Genomic DNA, 19422 nt, shown 5'->3' on the forward strand with positions numbered 1-19422 from the left:
AGGGAATGTAAGCCCTGTGACAATAGCTCTTCTTCCCCTCAACCTTCAGACCTGGCCGTTGACCTTAGCGTCACCCCAGACTCACCTCCTACACTCTGCATTTCTGACTTACCTCCAGATCCCTGTTCCTGAGCTCCCCTCCAGAGCCTGCACCCTGGTAATAGCAGAGAAAGTCTCATAAATTCTGCAGACTCCTTTTAGACAGGAGGCAGGTTCCTAAAGACAGGGCTCCCTATATATTCTTACTGCACATTCCCTCATCCTCTCCCTTAGCATCACTTAGTAGCTGTATTAGCCTTCCCCTTTCAAGATTTTAAGTGCATTATTATGACAAATATCCCTTTAAAAACCAAACTCTATTTAAGGAAATGTTAATCAGCTGAAAGAAACAAAGCCAATTAGTTACATGCTGTTAGTTTTCTTCCCTATGCGACGTATTTCCTTGACGTCCGCAGAAGTGGCTTATTCATTAGACTTAAATGAGACAAATGGCACTGTCATTTCTTCTCTTCACTTTTTTAGCATGTGGTCTTTTCTGCAGACCTGTTTTCAGTGATTCTCATTTGGCCAATCACGTTACCACAAACCAGAGCTGTCTTCTTAACCGTTAAGAATTTCCCATAAATTCATTTCTTCCATGGATAATGCTAGTGGATTTCAGTGGTTCTCCCCAATTAATCTCTAACTGTCCTTAATGTAGCATACTAAAGGGAGTGGTCTGTCCTCAAATAGAGCAGTTTGGTAAGGATGGTCAAAGGAAGTTTGCTGGTCTTGGTAAGTTCTGTCCCCTGAATTTAATCACATTAAATGCTCTTTTGTGCTTCCCTTTGTCTTCAGAAAGCGTAGCAAATATGGACCTGATATGACATCAAAATACTACAATCATTCAATGCAAAAGTACTGCACATTACTTATACTCCAAGAAACAGTCCAACCTCTTGGAGGCAAAAATCAATCAGCAGCTTGTGGCTCCTCTTGAGCTGTGTAGGAAATAGTAATCTACTAGATTCCTGAAGCTGCCGTCTGCTCTGTGAATGCATCCCGAGAATGCAGTTGCTGAACAGCAAGTGAGCATGGCAGACACGTTCTGGAATATCAGCCATACCTCTGTTCTGACTCATGTGCGTGTTTAGCTTCTCTATTTTCCATTTAGAAAATAGACTTTCTGGGTCTAACAGTAATTTGACCTCTGCAGTGCCTGGCATTAGTTTAATAAAAAGTCATACTCCTCACTTGTCAAAAGCAGCTTGAACAGAAATGCATTTTGCAAAGCACAGTGCTGGCATCTTTAGGTGGACAGCAATGGCAGTTTGCTATAATAATGGAAGGGTAACTATCTGAATACCAGTGACTGTTCTAATGTCTTCTCTCCATCTTCACACTCCTGGTATTTCCTCTTTTTTTCCCTTAAACCAAATGCAATATTGATGGTTGTCTCTCATGGGGTAGTCATGGGGACTTTCCTAATTCAGACCTGAGGCTGTCCTATTGTGTGACTTTTTGCTGGAGGTCTTTGTTTTATTCTTTTACATGGGCTTTGTTCTCTTTCTTCCCATCTTCAGAGCATGACTTAAATTTGGGCAGTGTCACTGACAAAAGAAGGCAGAAGATTCATTTCTTTTCTTGTATTGAGACACAGAGGAGAGGGTGTGGGTACTGTGTACAATTAGACCCCTCTGGAAATAGTTTTACTTGCCTCCGGCATTTGTTGGAGTTGTGTAGTATTGACAGCATCAGTGTTACAGTTTGACCAGCCAAGATGATTATCTATGCAACAAACATGCTTACTGAAAGGATTTTACTATTTTATCTAGAATCTTAATTTTGTATTATGGAATAATGGCATCTATTCTTTCCACAGTTTGGACTTGGTAGACAAATATAAAAAAATTGACATCAGATCCCATAAGAAAGTCATGACTTTCTTATCTATGAAGGCTAATGTTTTTCACATTTAAAAAAATAACAAAATAAAAGAACTCTGGGTACAAATACTTGATACCTTTTTTTAAAATGTAGTGTGATTGATTTCTTCTTAGTTTGGTTTGTTTTTAAAGAATAAATTTAAGGACCCTTTCAGGGCTTTTTTTTTTTTTTTTTTTTTTAAATATAGAATACTGAGGCACTGCAGCAGTGGGTAGTATTTAGGAAAATAGTTCCAGATCTGAAACAGTTTCTAACTAGTTATTTTAATAAAATTTCCACAATTCATTAGATTTATTCTATTTCTTGCCTTCATCTTCAGGAATAAGATCTTTACAGTAGCATCCGGTGGTCAGACATTATCCTTGTCAATGTTGGCATCATAAATAAGGTATGACCAGAAAGTATAGATACATGAGAAACGCAATTGAACATTGGAATGATGGTTGCATCCCTTCTCTGGGAACATGGGAACTTGCCTCCTCTGCTTTCCACTTAGAAATAAGACTTCTAGATTTTATATGTAATTTGGCCTCTTAGTGTCCCCACTCAGTATCTAGGATGCACTTTCCCAAGTAACCACGGCCTTTTTACAGATGACCAGAATCTCCAAATTTCCTTCATTCTTTGGGATGAGAAGTAAGATACTATCCCTTAAAAACAAAAATTTCCAGTGCAGCCAAAATGACATCCTACCTTCTAGGTTTATTTAAATACTGATTACTAAAATGAGTCATTTTATTCAACAGCCCTCCACCTAATCCATACATTCTTGTAAGAAATTTCAAAACTAAACTTAAATAGGAAGCTGAGTTGTTAAAACAGATTTTTGTTTAAGATTGACCATTTTTAAGCTAGGGACTTTGAAAAGGAAAGTAGCTAAAAATGAATGAGGGTGTAGCATTTAACATAGGAATACAATACATTTTGTTTTTCCAAGGGGACTCCCTAGGAATTTTAATTTCATAATTAAACTTTCCATATTAGATGCTGACGAGTGTATGGTTATTATCAGTTTGCTTTGTTTGCAATAGCAGAATGAAAAACATGAAAACTTTGTGTTTTTTTGGTGTGACAGAAAAGTGACATCATTGTACAGTGGTTTTTTTAATCCCTTTTCCTGTTAGTCGATTTCTAATCATTTTAAGTATTTCTTGCAGTTCTGGTAACCATCTAGTTTGTATTGCACCCTGAGATGCTGTCGGGTGTGATACTGGACAGAATTGTTAGCGCCCGCTGTCTTTCCTAGTGTTTCTGAATGAATAGGGACCTGTGTTTTCACCAACTTCAATTTGCCAATGAAGTGGAGACCCATTTCCTAGCACCGGCATTGCAAAGGTAGCTCTCCCCTCTCTTTTCTTCCCCTCATTGTGGAAGTAATACCTTAAAACTGGAAGGGATCCCTGCAAAACAAGCTATTTTGCCTTTCATATTTTTCCAGTTAAGACACAGGAAAGTTAAGCACTATTTTTTCCCCCAAAGATGATACATATACAAAACGGTGGAGTTGAGAATGGATAGGTTTCAAAATAAATGTTAGGCATAGTTACGTAAAACCTTGTTTCAATGACATATAACTGAAAAAAATGGCAGCAGAGAAGAGAAAATTTGTTGTAGGGGTAAGAAAATAGAGAATAAAGTGGGAAAGTAAAGTGTTTTTGAGTTTAAAAAAGATCCAACTGTAACATAATTGTAAAAACTCAAGGATGCAAGAAAAACGTAAAGAGTAGGAAAAATAATTAAAATACCTTCTCCGAAACCACCATCACTGATGTTTTTGCACATTTTATCCCATCTTTTGGGGGTGCCTTTTTCTTTATTATCTGCTGTCTCTCATCTAATTTTGTGTGATGCTTTTGTGGCTTATCATTGAGTCATAAGTATTTCTCATATCATATGATAAAAACTTTATGAATACAACATTTACTGTTTGATTGATGTTCCATTATTATGCCATAGTTTATTTCACCATCAATTCCTATGATGTTTGATATTTAGGGTATTTATAATCTTTGTGAATAAGAAACATGACGGATATCTTTGTCCATAAATATTTGTATACATTTTATGTAGTTTTTGTATAATAAATTTCTAGATCTGGAAGTAGAAGATGGGTAACAAGTAGGTCTTGAAGAAGGAAAGTGAATGTTAGGAACATTTTAAGGAGGTGGAAGATATTTCAGAGGCCTCCACCTTCTAACCTTTTGTCCTTAGGAATCTCGAAGTCTACATCTTTGTTGACAGAAATTCTTTGCTATGACTTTGGAGGCTTCTTGATTTACCTTTTATGCAAATCGTGGTGTTAAGTTTCAAGTAAGGTAGGACACAGTATGTGGGTTTGAGTCACTTTACCATTTTCCCTTAATTCTGCTTCTTGCCAGACCTTCTAACTCAAGGCTGTATTTCTTGTCTCTTTAAAATTTCCTAGAATTTCTCTTAAATGTCACTAATTTTAATAGCTTAGCAGTGGCAGTGCTGCTTTCTGGCAGTGTCCTGATAGCGGCATCAAAGAAAAGAGCTAAAATTTTACTCACTTTGATTGATGAGCTCATTTTGTTACAGAGGACAAATTGGATTTTTTTATACTGATAATAAAAATTAATGTGTGATGTTGCTTTTCGGATGTTATTGGATCTCTGCCTTAATACTGATTTCAGCAATAAAAGCACTAGCAGATGACTTGACCAGAAAGTTACCTCCCTCCCCTTTTAACTACCTTCAAAAGTAAAAGGTGCTTTCCTAATTCTGCAATCCTGGTCTGTTTATATCTGGGTGTATATATGTACGTATGTTTTGGCTGAAAAAGGTTGAGGGTATGTTTTGGCTGAAAAAGGTTGAGGGCTGAGAGGAGAGCAGTGGCAGTGTGGTAATGGTCTGTGTTTCAATTTTCCATCTAATTGTGATGTTTATTTCATTTTGTTTCAGCTCCTCCAAGGTTTACAAGAACTCCCGTTGACCAGACAGGGGTCTCTGGTGGAGTTGCCTCTTTTATTTGCCAAGCTTCAGGAGACCCAAGACCTAAAATTGTCTGGAACAAAAAAGGAAAGAAAGTCAGCAATCAGAGATTTGAGGTATTAGGTCCATTGTTCTGTTTCTCTGGGGAAAGAATGTATCTGATGGATCTTTGGTTTGTATGTTACTTGCTTGTTTTAGTCTGATGTAAGTTGTCGTAATCACTGAGGTATGGCATTCCCTCATGTTCTATGTGATGGAAGACCTAACTCAAAATGGCTTTGGCTTTTTTTAAAAAGAGAACTTGGGGGTTTAGATGACTGACCTTTGTCTTTACTTGTACCTGGGCTCAGTTAGGATTCCTAGTGTCCACCTGTAGCCTCATCCTCAGATTGCTTCCTCTAAAGATGGCAAGATGCAGTCTCACACCCTCCCACATCCAAGAATAGAGGATGAGTGAGTTTCCCATGCTATTTGCTCCTGCTGAGTTACAAGCTCATTCTTGAACCAATCTGTGTCAATAGCTGGATGACACTAATTTAAATAAATCAGAATGTGCCTGTGTTGTTGAGATTGAGGTCAGTTCTATCCAGTGCCATGGCTTGGAATGAGGGAGCAGTGTTTTCCAAAAAGGAAATCGAGTCCTACTCTGTGAAAGGAGAATGGATACTGGGCAGCAAATTGAGTTGTTCACTGTACCTCACACCTGTGTTTTTCAAGTAGCATGAACTAGAATGAGAACTTTGTTCCAGTGTGTTAGTGTAAAGAACTGCTCTGGGAGAAACACACCCAACCCGTGTAATGTTGCAGATAAACCTATTGAAGAAGTAGATTTTCTTTATTTGAGAAAGCTCAGTGCGTTGAAGATGTTGAAACATAATTCAGATATTATTTGTGGTGTTTTTCAGGAGCCTTATGGTTTATAAATTGGCTCATCCTGAAGGAGAAAAGTAGGGGATAAGGTACAGGGAAAAATTGGAAGAAATATACAATCTTGTGCCTGCAATTTAAGATAAGAAGAGGATGTCTTGATTCTTAGAGGGTACTTAGACCTCCAAACGGACCAAATTGTAAAACTCACTTCCTTTTTCTTGAATTCTTGATCTGCTTCATAGATTAATTCAGTTTGGCAAATTAAAGCAAGTCCCAATTTAAAAAAATAAATACAAAATTCAGAATTTTGATTTTACTAATTTTTCACTGATTCTCTCAGAGCAATAAATGGTCCAAATGCCTAAAGGACCTAATTAATTGCACTGGCAAAAATTGAAATTTGGACTGCAGTTTATAGATAAGTTTAAAATTATATTTGTTTGAAGATCAATTATCTATAGTGATTTACACATAAACAAAAAATTACCTTAATCTTTGAGAAATATTTCTTACATCATGTAGAAAATGACGTGTGTATGATCTTTGCACATTTTTTTTTTAGTTTAAATGAAATTGAAATATTTTTTGTCAAAGAGAAGTTGGGGACGTAATGCTTGCTGGTAGTGATAGATTCTTGACAAAATCTTGTAGCAAAGCTTAAATTATGATGGTAAACATTTTAAAGCCTGAGCTCTGCTCAGGACATAAATGCTAATAAGCATACAAGCACATACAGGGGAAATTATTTTTACACAAAGCAACTACATTGAATAGTATCGAGTTTTGGGTTGCGAATCTTTAATACCTGTAACAGTATATTGTAATTTTGGGTTTCACTAGTTCATAAAGCCTGTGAGAGCAAGAATGAGACTGATTTTGCTCCCTCTTCTATCTGTAGTGACCTACAGTAGGTACGTAATCAATATTAGGTGTTAAATAGAGTTTTAAATTGGAAATTACAATATAAGCATGTAATGTGTGGTATATTGTTTGTTGAAGAGAATAGGTCTTAACCTTTGTTGAAGAGAATAGGTCTTAACCTAGGAAATAGATCAGAGATATAAACATGTAATGACATGTAACAATCAAAAGCTGTTAAGAGTGGATCCTAAGAGTTCTCATCCCAAGGAGAAAATGTTTATTTTCTTTTTATTGCATCTACATGAGATGATGCATGTTAACTAAGCCTATTTTGGGAATCATTTCACTATGTATAAATCATACCATTATGCTGTATACCTTAAACCTTATACAGGGATGTATGTCAATTATTTCTCAATAAAAATGAAAAAAATCAAAGTATAAAAGATATTTAAACCTTTCTCTACATTAAACCACAGGATGCTCATATATGTGTATATATTTAAATTATGGCATATTTAACAAAGATTCCAGTAACTATGAAACTTTATTTTCCCAAGATACATAGAAGATTAATTCTAAATTGTGTGCTGTTTTTAATAGAGTTGAAAATAAATTGTGGTGCATTGAGAAGTGAAACATTTTGGCTATCTTTGTGAATTTAGAACACTAAAGAAAACAAAGGGCTTGAAGCAGAAAGGGCTTGGAGTGGACATAATTTGAAAATATTCAATCTTTTTTCCATATGTTGACATTCACACACAAAATCTTGGATTGAACGTCCTGTAAATATATTTATAAGACATTTTTAATTTATTCACAATTTAAGCACTTGGATATATTATTCATAGGGAAATGCAAAAAAAAAAGCACAACATCTCAGTGAACAGCTGAAAGAACACAGCATAGTTATAGAAAAGACAGGTAGAGGACTTCACAGTTTCGTATACATTCTTATGTATATCATTATCATCATCATCATTTCTTAAAAGAACTACTTGAATTAGATGACACATACCTAGGATGGCTTGACTGTTAAGAGAGTAGAGTCCATAATGATAGTGAATTCAGGCTTACTGTTTAGGACATTAATTTTCTGCCTGGTGAAGCAAGCCTCCATTTTAGAGCAAGAATGCCCTAAAAATGCAGAAAATGCTAAGCTAGAACAAATACTGGAAGGATCTATGGCAAAATTAATGCACGCCATCAGTCTCTTGAGCTGTGAAAGCCATCTCATTGGCTGCCTAAGTACTAGATTTATGCAGTTTCTCTTCATGGTTCGCTCATCTATACTATTCAGGATGAGACGTTTTAAACCTGAAGAGCTGTCGGTAGTGGCCTGCATTATTTTTTCACCTAACAGTCCAGTTACTGAATGCATACACATGTGCATATGTGCTATCAGAGACAGAATAATTTTAAAAAGTTTATCCATCATGGCAGCAAGTCTGTTGCAAAATTAATAACAAGGTCAATTGTTCCAGCTACACATACTGGAATATTTTCATGAGTAAACCCTGGATGGTTTTAAGTAGAGATGAGAAGTCTACATGTTTGCATATGTAGTTTCATGACATTCCTTTGTTTGGTATAGGATTCCTTAAATTAGACCAATTATTCTGTTTCATCACTATATCAAAATTCATTCTCAAAATGCTTCTGAGTGCATTCTCAGCCTAGTGGCTGGTTCACCACTGCATTAAGAGGTTTAGCTGAGAGGTAGACAATTATAACAACACCTGTGACAGCTATTGTTTCCTCTAATAGGTAATAGAGTTTGACGATGGATCTGGATCAGTGCTCAGAATACAACCCTTACGGACTCCGCGAGATGAGGCCATTTATGAATGTGTGGCCTCGAATAATGTGGGAGAAATAAGTGTATCCACCAGACTCACAGTTTTGCGTGGTAAGTGTTCATGTGCAAGGCTACTTCTTGTGCCATTGTTGAAATTCTCTATCCCAGGTTTTCTTTTGTAGAATCATTGAAAAGACTAGTATGGTCTTGACATACTGGGAAATGCGTTGAAATAAACTGTTTATAAGAGTCAGACTTTATTTAGATAGACAGTGGGCACCTTCTCTCATGAGTCTTGAAAAATGCTAGACAGAGAAAAGAAAATTCCAGGGTGTTGATTTCAAATGCCAGATGCTGTTTTGATTTTTGGTGGAGAACCTTGAAAGCAAATAGAATATGCTACTCTTCTGCATGTTAGCTTCATGTGTGTGGATTTTTCATATCAGCGAGGTTAGCGACTACTTTTTGCAGTTTAACCAAAGTTGATGTTGTTTGGTGATTAAAGAAATATCTTCTACCTAAAGATGAGTTCTTATTAAGCAGAGGAATCAAAAGGAAGAAAGATACCTTTCTTCTTTATGTTGAAAAAAGTGGTTTTATTTCAGTCTCTCATCTTTCTTGAAATAACATCTGTTGATGGAAACTGATTGGAAACTGTGTCCCCTTCTGTGTTTCTGGCTATGTGGCTTATGCAGTTTGCCCAAAGCATGGGATGAGTTGCCAGATCTCCAGTACGATGTGCCTACTTTCTAGACTTCCTTTAGACTGTAAGTGCTAGAGAATAAAGGCCAGTGATTAATAATACTCTGTTGCATCATATATATAATTCAGTCTTTTGTGTAGAAATAAGAACTGATTAGGCTTGCCTAGTAGTTCACATTTCCAGACTAACCCTTCAGTGCCTTTATCTCTCTCTCTTGTACACACTTGGATGTATTGGGTGGTTCATTTGTTTTGTATTGCTTTGCTGTGAACCTCACTTCTCTTGATTCTACAACTTAGGAGAATAGACTTTGTTGACATGAAGGGAGTTGAAGAGATCAAAAATGAATCATCACAGAGGAACATACATAGTACACAGATTAAGAACATTTCTCCATTCCATTTTTTTCTTCCCCACTGAGGGATGTATTTTCTTTTTATATTTTATAAAATCAAAAACATTTCCTTTCATATCCATTTCATACCAAAATTAGTCGATCAGTCTGAGAAGCCTCGAAAAGATTTTACATACGCATCCTAAAATGTTTTAAATAAAATAATAGACATCTTACTAAGTCTTAGGGAAAATATTGACCAACTAAATATAGTCATTTTAAGTTTTATTCTGTTGTATGTAATTAAAAACAGGTCAGATTTGCACTACACCTCTGGTCATTATGACAAGCTATGTTCATACAGGAAGTTCTCCAGTCCCTTGTAAACACATAGAGATGTTTATAAAATATCTAAAAATAAAATCAAATGCGTAGTTATGCTTACAAAAAGGAAAGAAATTTCCAGGTGCTAAAAAACAAAGAAGAGTCTCCAAAGAAGAGACAGTTTGTAGTCTGATAGACAACCAGATGACTATATGATTTAGGGCTAGAGTTTCAACTTGCCAGCAGGAGGGCACCAGCCTATATAAAATAAGATGGAAGTAAGGGGAACTAGATCAGCTTTCTGCTTAAGGTGAGAACAGTAGCACTATTTCTGCAGTTCAATACTTAAAACCCAGAAGCTAAGGTAAAAGCTGGTCATGAATGTTGACTCCCATGGAGTGTGGAACAGGCAGCCGTGTTGGCCTTCACCCCACAGAGACACCAGCACAGTCCAGGCCATAGAGCCCCAGATAAGGTCATTCATACCCAGATGGGCTCATGGGTACCAGTTCTAAAGCATGAAAGCCAGTTCCCAGTCATGAGGGCAATAAGCTCAATCAGTGAGAGTAGAAATTATACTCCGTGAACTATAAGTAATTGAACTGTGTGAATGAGTGTTAAGAGAAATGAATTTTAAATATTTGAAAAGGTAAAGAAAGGAATAAAATCTGCTAAGTAAGAATAAGACATTAGGAGAAAAAGAGCAGTCAGAAGGCAGATTTTGGAACTGAAAGGAATCTTGGAGACTGTGTTTATATATATGCTGTAATATGTGCTAGAAAAGTATGTGCTTGTGTGAATATACATGTATACATTCACATACACTTAGATAAAAAGTCTGAAGACAAATCTTTTTTTGGGTGTTCATATTGGAAACAAAATCAGACTGATTTGTTGAATTATTTTAAAATTGAAGTTTTCATTTATTCACCTTCTTTATAGCTAATGCTATTATATAGAAAATGTATTATAAAGGTACAATCAAGTGAAATTTACCAGAAACTCTTCTGGTTTTTTTGCCTTCTGAGTTCCTTGAATAAATCCCTTGAAGGAAACGAGGAAGGTCAAATCTTTGTGCATTTGATGAAGACATTTTGATGAAGATTAATAGGAAGTTGGAGGAAAATACCACCATACTTAGACAATCACATGGATTTATATTTTCCTGCCTCCCAGCTGACTAGGACCCTCCCATCTCATCTGCTTTTATCCAGTTAACTCCCACATGAAACAAATAGATTTTAAATATTTAATGTGATCCTGACTTTCTGTGTGAATGTCTGTCATATGTAAGTACATTTGAAATGGAATGAGAATTCTGGTTCTAGTGAAGTAGTTAAACCGTATTTTTTTTAAGGCTATGTTTAGCAATTCTGGAAATGTTTCATGAGAAAAACTCAAAGGTATTTTGGATGATGAAAAAGTAGTCTCAACATAGCCTTAAAATAGAATATTTTCCCATATTCTTACAGGGTGAAATAAATAAGGTTGAGAATTATCTTTCTTTCCTAGTGTTACCTCTTGGTTTAAGTTTTCTAAATAACTTGATAATTCCATTAATAATAGTCTTTAAAAATATTCCAGTGGTAAACTACCATTCATAGAACATGAGCATTATGAACATTTAACTAAATGAATGTGAAGAGTTTCATACCACAGTTGATGGGCTTCGTGCCCATTTTGAGTTCACTTCCTCTTGCAAATAACATTGGCAGATACTCAAGTTCTCTGCTCTGCAGTGGATGGAAACTGCGTTACACTTTTCATCCAGTGCCCCTCATCAAGTGCCCATTTTATCCACATGGGTCATTTGCTTTTTACCCACTTTGCTGACAGTGCCAAAAATGTGCCAACTCCTGTGATGGGTTTTGTCTAAGTAGACTGGATGGAGATCACTAATTTATTCCACACAGAATACTAGAGGACCTAATTAATTGGAGATTTAATCATCTGACCTGTGCAGCCAATGCATAAGACTTGGAAATAATACTCTGACCATCCATGTGCACTGAAGGGAGTATTTCAGGAAGAACTTCCCCTGTGTAGCTTGTTTCAAATTACCCTTGCTCTGAAACACTGTTTTCATAAGGAAGGATAACTATAATCTTGGGCTGAACGTGCCCTGGAATGAGATGTTTGGCCAATCACCATGTATAAGCTGTAGACTGTAGTTCATAGAAGAAGTAGTGGGGGAAAGGGAGTTGTATGCCATACTTATGACCTCCAGGTCATTAAAAAAATTTTTTTGGTTGCCCTGCCTGTGGAAACACTAAGAAATAGCAGCTCCCTAGTTCTGTAGCAGTTGAGGGGGCTGAGCATACCTGTCATACATTTCCCTCTTGAGCAGAACTTTAAGTGAAGGCCTTACCTCTCGCTGAGGGGTTATTAAGGGCTGAGCCTTACCTAATCGTGGGATTCTGCTAAGGACTTTGGATTTAATATGAGGCTTTCAGTGAAGGGTGGAGTCTAGGACCAGAGAGGGTGTTTTAAGAACGATCATCATCTAGATGGAATTGGTCCTTTCTGAATCTTTGGTTCACTGACCACAATTTCTTCCTGCCCAAAGATATCAGGTGGGAAACTTGTCAATTTGTATAATGATAACTAGGGATGAAAACATTTCTGTCAGGTACATCTCATCAGCCCCTGGGCAGGAAAAATGAGATCTCACCATCCATAGACTTTTCTTTCCTTTAAGAGTCCAGGAGCATCTGCCTGTTTTAGGCAAGTAGAAAGACACCAAGAATCCTTTTTCTCTTGTTCACCTGACTTCCCTTTTCTAAGAGAAAGTTGGAGAAAAATTTAGTCTGACTAAAGGTCATGTTTCTTGAATTGAGATTTGTTTTAGGTAGTAATCAGAAAATACATGTTTTGTTGTTATCTAAAAAAGCATGCCGTATGGCATTTTTCTAACCTTGGTGGATTATTTGCCGAGACTTGCCCACTCTTCAATAGGTCTGCTCCCTGGTTCACCACCAGCACTGACACAACAGAACAGGACACCACTTGAAACGGGGTTGCTGTCACTACTAGCTTGTTCCTAGAACACACATAAGTAAAATTATTATCTACATATTTTGCTAACCAAATGTGAGACAATTGAGTTACCCAGTTTTATAGATGTATTTTATGAAATGGCACTTACATTTGAGGATTTACTCCCATAAATGCACTGTAGTTTATGAATGATCATCATCCAGACATAAGACAATATACAAAATTCCCAAGTCCAAGTCTCAGGTAATGTGAGTTCCCAACTCTGTCTATGTTCCAAAATAGCTGTGGCATCTTGAGCAAATCCATTCACTTCCCTGTTTGTTCATTCACGCATTCATTTATTTTGGCCTCATGTGCACAGGGAAGGCGTTGGATTCGTGATCACTCATATCCCTGCTCTCTAACTTCATATGATTCAGTGATATACCTCTTTCAGCAAGTTAGTTCTTGCAAGGTGGAAAAAAAGGTGCACCCTGAAGGTGACTGCTACTGATAGAGTAAAACACACAGTGAGCATTTGGATGAGACAGAAAAGGCATTTCATTGGGAAATGGAGAGAAATGTTTGTATAATATGTGTTTCAAAAACTGCAAGCCGTTATAGCAGTTAAAAAAAATAACTTTTACTGTCTTTCACGGGGAAGGCAGTGACACTCTCTGCTGTTGTGTACTACCCTGTGATCAGAAATTAGCATGTTCATTACAGTCTCATTTTATTAATGCCTCTTTTTGAAGATGAACACTGTTGTCCCCACTGTGAAAATGGTGCTTTGCAGTTTATGTTATAAAGTGGTCTCCGCTGGGGACCCAGGCTAGGAACATTAAAGAACAAAGCACAGCTGCTTGACTGTCAAACAAAAAGATTTTTATGAAAGACTGAAACAAAAGGAAGGATGGCCAACACGGAACAGACTTGCTGACAATTACTGTACTGAGTGAAGATTACTTGAAAAGGCTTATAAAATAGTTGAGTACTTGAAGTAAATTGATGCCAATATGATAAAGCCTTCCATAATTCCATGCTGAATAGAGGTGGTAGTGGGCAGAGCCACAGAAGTTAATAGAAACTTCTGACTTTTCATAATACTTAAAAATAACCGTTCTTTACGTATCAGTTTGTTACCAGTGTTTACAAAGGCAGGAGCCCACGTGAACAGTTCCACGGAGCCCCTAGTGAAGAGAGACGTTAAAACTGATACTTGGGAGAACGTGTGCGTGAGCTGAGACGACTCCTGTTTCCTTGTGCTCAGTCTTGAAGAACCATTGTGTTGGTGATGCTTTGAATCATTATCAATTGTTCTTCCACAATGGGATTAATTCCTAAAAGGACTCAGAATGAGTGCACTTATGAATTACTGCACTTAAGTGGGAACAATTTTCTACTCTTGGCTTCATATTACATTACTTTAGATAATTTAAAAAGGAATATTGAGTTATAAGAGTGTTTACTGTTGATGGATTTATTAACGGAGCTGTTGAAAAGTCAAGCTGGGAGGGGATTTGGTGTATCGAGCCTAATCTCTTATGTTTGGTGTAATAAACCAAGGTGCAGAGAGTTTGAAATGATTTTTGTCTTGCTCATACAGATAAGATTTTCTTTAGGTTTTACCAAGTCAGAAATAATCCCTGCTGTAGTATGTTGTGACAATGTACTCTAGCCCTTCAGATACTCACTTTTGATGTGTAAGACATTGTCCGGGAAGAACATTGTTCTTTCAGCTGACCAACCACAGACAAGCAGATGTGAAAGAAAACAGTGCAGGTGTGCTATGGGTGTGCAGAGTGGGGAAACCCCACCTCGATTATACATTGTAGGAGGGAGGAGGCTTCTGACTTGAGGACTGAAGAATATGTAGGATTTTATCAGGCAGAGCTAGTGGGAGAGACTATTAAGGATAGAGAAAGCTTCATAAACATGGTTGCATAGGTAAGAAATTGCTAAATATTTGGTGGTGGGTGTGGGTGGTATATTAGTCAGAGTTCTCCATAGAAATGGAACCAATATAAGTATATGCATATGTATATTTATTATATATGTTTATATAAATAAGGAAACGGCTGATGCTATTAAGGAGGCTGGCAACTCCCAAGATCTGCTAGGTGAGTCGACACTCTGGAGACCCAGGAAAGATGATGGTATAATCTGAAGGCTGGTGGACTTGAGACCCAGGAAGGGTTAGTGTTTCAGTTTGAGTCTGAAAGCAGGAATGTCAGTTTTGCAGTCTGAAGACAATTAGGCAGGAGACAATCTCTTACTTGGGGAAGAATCATTGTTTTTGTTCTCTTCAGGCCTTCAACTGATTAGATGAGACCCCACTCATGTTAGGAAGGCAATCTGCTTTACTGGGTCTTTTGATTTAAATGTTAATCTCATCTAAAGACACCCTACAATAATACCTAAAATAAGGTTTGACCAAGTGTCTGGGCATCTTGTGGCCCAGTCAAGTTGACACATGAAATTAACCATCACAGTTACGTATATAAACAATAGTAGCTCAGAATAGAGTAGAAGTCAAGAGAGTAGAAGTGGAAGAAAATGAGTTTGGGACATAGTTGATGGGCTAAAGAGATTAAACTACCTAGTGAGAAATCATGTGACTAAGTTATTAGTATAGACCATCTCTGTATGAGCTGAAATTTGCAGAGGTTTACCAAAATAAAGTAACATATCAAACAATTCATGATCCTTTATACACAATTGTTGCTTATACTTTATATGGTTGACTTCCATTGATAAAATTGAAACAGTTTTTAAAAATTCAATTTTCCAGCTTTTAAAATTAGTTTTATTTTAAGCTACTAATTAAGATGTAGTTTCAAAGTTGTGCATGCATAATTTATTGGGATTTAGGGCATAGATACACCGAATGCCTCATCTAGGGTTTAATTATCAAAATCCTAATTATATATCTCCTTAGAAGAGGGAGAAATTTATTTTGTCTTAATAAAAAAAACAATGACTTGTGAATTAATGCCACATTAAATGCAAATATGATGACATACATCCTTGTATTCTTTATATTTTATTAAAGATAGCAGGAAAATTTAAAGACCATCTTATCTGTAATCTTTCTAAATGAGCTTATGCTTTAATTTACATGTCAAAACTTTCCATGCCCTTCTTTTTTGTATCTTTAACCTTTATCCTTGATCTTTAAACTTTACTGTTGCATTAAATATGCATTTATTATTTTCACACAGGGTATTTTTTTTTCCAACTAGTAGATTTTGGCCACAATGTAGCCCTATTAAATTTTTTCTCACATTCCTGATGATGTGTGTGTTCAGGTAATAAATTTGATCTCAGTTTGGGTTTTCCCAGAAGAGATCCTATATTTTTTCAGAATGCTACAAAGAGCTGTTTAAAAGAATGAAACTGTATCCTAAGTGAGACTAGCAAATCAATATTTCAGTTTTCAGTTATGTTCTACCCTTCTAAGCTGGTATTAACACTTCTTTTTGTTTGTGAATCTGTTCAATTCTGTGGGTAACCACAGGTCTATCATTTATGAGACAACTAGAAAATAAAATATAGTGGAAAAGTACTAGCTCATAAAAATCTGATGGCTTTTTATAATGTTGACTGTTAATTATCAATACTTATACACTGTATAGTTAAACCTGAAATTCTGTTGGGGAAGTATATTTGCACACACATGTACATATGTATGTTTTGTACATATAATGTATATAGTGTGGTGTGTGTGTATGGCCTATTGGCTTCATAACACTTCGCACTATGTGAAATTATATTCTTTATTTCTTGAAGTTTAGATTTTTGTGTGCCCCTCCCCCCTTTGCATTTAAGCTCCATTATATTTTACTCTGGCCTAGAAATGTCCCTAGCATTTACTGGGTGCCCAGCAAATAGTTGGGGAATGAATGTGTACGTACAAAGACGAATGTACAGACATGGTTATGCAAACACATATAATGTAGTAAGAGACCATTTGGACAGACATTCATCTCACTTCACATATAATGGACAAAAGTGATGATTATTTCAGTAGTCATTGTAAGATGGAGAGTGTGATTGAGAACCAGAGAAAATCAAGACAAATGGAATGAGCACTACAAAGGGAGACAGTGAAACAGAGGGAACCACCATGGAAAGAGAAGGTTCCTTGTAGCTGGGTAGATGTGAGTTCATTTGAACTGTCCACTGTTTCTGACCTATATGGGTTTAGACACATTACTTATGTCTCAACTTGAAGTTCCTCATCTTTAGAGAAGAGGATGATCCTAGCTACCTTTAAGGGTTGTTTCTAGAAATTAATCACAGTTCTGTGTAAAGCTTGTGGCACAATAATTCCAATATAAATAAGTTGCTAAAGAGTGTTAATTACCTTCCTTCTCTTGTTATCCCTCTGATGCTGAGCTCTTTGGTGTGGCGCTCTTGTCCACTGCTGAATCCCCAGCATCTAGAGCCGTGCCTGGCTCAAAATGATTCTGTGAATGTTCGTTAAATGGATACATGGCTATGGTAATGGGAAGTAGAGGAAGGCTGACAATTCTGGAAAAGAAGTTTTCTGTGGCTTATAAAACATAGCTTTCATTCCAAAGGAATGAAAATCAGCTTTCCACATGGAAATAACATGAGTCTGAAAATATACATGTATTACCAAGTTATTTGAAACAACTGAAGATCATTTATTAATGCAGTGCTCTCTAATAGGCAATATCTAGGAATTGTAGCTTCTTTTTTTTTCCATTCGTGCACTTGTGTTCAATGTTGTGTTAACACACATTCCCATAGTCTTAAGAATGCTGGTCCATTAGCACCAGGTAGTTAATTGCTTGGACTACCAAGGTCCATCTAGGGTCATATTTGACAAATAGGATTTCTGTTCTATTACGTCTGGACTTCCATAGGTCACAGAATAAATAAAACCTAATAAATGTTTTCTAACACCTATGAAAATGCAGCATCATTAGTTATGTATTTTAGAAGAAGCAGGACAATCTCATACATTGTTTCAACATTTAAAGAGGTAATAGAAAAGGATTTTTGTTTGTTTCTGGTTTTCAGGTAACTCATGCTACTGCCTTTGTAGGAAGTGATCAAAGCTTTGGTTCTGGGTTCAGGTTCTGCCAACAGACAGATGTGAGTTCCCATCCTGACTCCACTGTTTGCTCGGTGGCTTTGTGCACATTTCTGGGAGCTTCAGCTTCTTTGTTTGTCAAGTGGAGATAAGACCCACTGCCTGAACTTGAGAGGGTGATTATAGGAGATGGTCTGCAGGCTTTTAGCAAAGTGCCAGGCCCTCAGTTAGTGGGAGTCATTGTGGAGGATATCATCCTCCTCATCAGTATTATTACTACCAGTAATATTATAATTATCGGTAATTCATTTTACATTATTTTGATTAATAGACACTACCATGTTTGTGAAGCAGGATTTTCCAGCACAGGCAGAACCATCTCTCTAAGGCTAGGAATGAACGTACTTTAATCACCAGGCTGCCTTGTCTGCTAATCCTATGGGCCAGATGCGTGAGCCACCATTTGGCTACTTTGGGTTCCACAGAGTATTTAAAATTTGAACATCATCCTGTCATAAGTAATTGAGAAGCATACTTAAGATAAAATAAGAGGGAGGTTTTCTTTTATCCTACACAGAGCTGACTCCATGCTTAGACTAGAAGTATTGTGAAGGCCGGACTTTGTTCTACTCAAGATTGAGCGCACAGCATAGCACTTGTTTTCAGTAAATATTTGTTGATTGAGTGACCAAATGACAAGTTTAGCAGGGAAATTTCTAAATATCTTTTTCTTCCAGCACTACTTCCTTTAAGGTTTTGTTTTAAAAAATCAGGAATTAGCAATGCATTGCTTCCACACTTAGGGTAAGCACACAGTACTTGAGAAGCAATTTGTATTAATTGATGAATTTTATTTCATTCGATAATATGGTTCTACCTATGCCAGGGATGATGCCAAGTCTTGGGAATAAAAAGATGGAAAAGACGTTACCAACACCTGCCTTCAAGGAAGCTACAATCTCTGCTTGACAGGAAGCCATGATTTCGGTTAAAATGACAAGGCAGTTATACATACACAGTAGCTAGGGAGAATGAAGTCTATTTTTACAAGTGTGCTCACAGTACTTTGACTTACACCTTTCTAGGTTAGTACTTGCATAAGAAGAACTAATGTCTCCTTGACTATTCCATCAATTTGACAGTAAGGTTTGTTGAAATGTAAGGTGTGTTGGACATATGAAGCCACAACTGACAGAAAATTAAACTTGCCTTTTTTCCTGATGAGTAAAAATGTTCTGAGAGAAAATTAAATTTTATTCATAGGAAGATTTGGGATATACTTTGGGTTTTCAGAAAAAGTGACGCATTAAAAAAAAAAACAAACCTTAAGTAATTACCTTCAAATTAATATTCCCAGTTGTTTGTCTCCCAACTAATAGTACAAGGAGTTTTTATTACAGCACCGTTTTTTAGGACTCTATTTTTTGCTCTAAGATGACAGGGCATACCTACACAGGAAATGATTTGAACGTGTACTAATTAAAATACCTTAAGAAATCATCTTCTGCAGAAGACTTCCATAAACAGAATTGATTTTCATAATAAAATATGTTTATTAAAAAAATAGTGTAGATGTTTTTACCTTTGAGGAAAAATCATGAGCATATACTCTAAAA

General features: G+C 36.5%; 1 protein-coding gene across 20 annotated transcripts in view; it reads left to right on the forward strand.

Moving 5' to 3' along the window:
• Positions 1-19422, forward strand: part of PTPRD (protein tyrosine phosphatase receptor type D) — a 1876190-nt gene that overhangs the window by 1581423 nt on the left and 275345 nt on the right. For all 20 annotated transcript variants that reach the window (XM_064490208.1, XM_064490209.1, XM_064490212.1 and 17 more), the window contains 2 exons: positions 4849-4994; positions 8377-8518. In XM_064490208.1, the coding sequence (XP_064346278.1) occupies positions 4849-4994; positions 8377-8518 (288 nt within the window). The remainder of the gene's footprint in view (positions 1-4848; positions 4995-8376; positions 8519-19422) is intronic.

This window comes from Camelus dromedarius, chromosome 10 (assembly GCF_036321535.1).
Source record: "Camelus dromedarius isolate mCamDro1 chromosome 10, mCamDro1.pat, whole genome shotgun sequence".
Lineage (NCBI taxonomy): Eukaryota > Metazoa > Chordata > Mammalia > Artiodactyla > Camelidae > Camelus > Camelus dromedarius.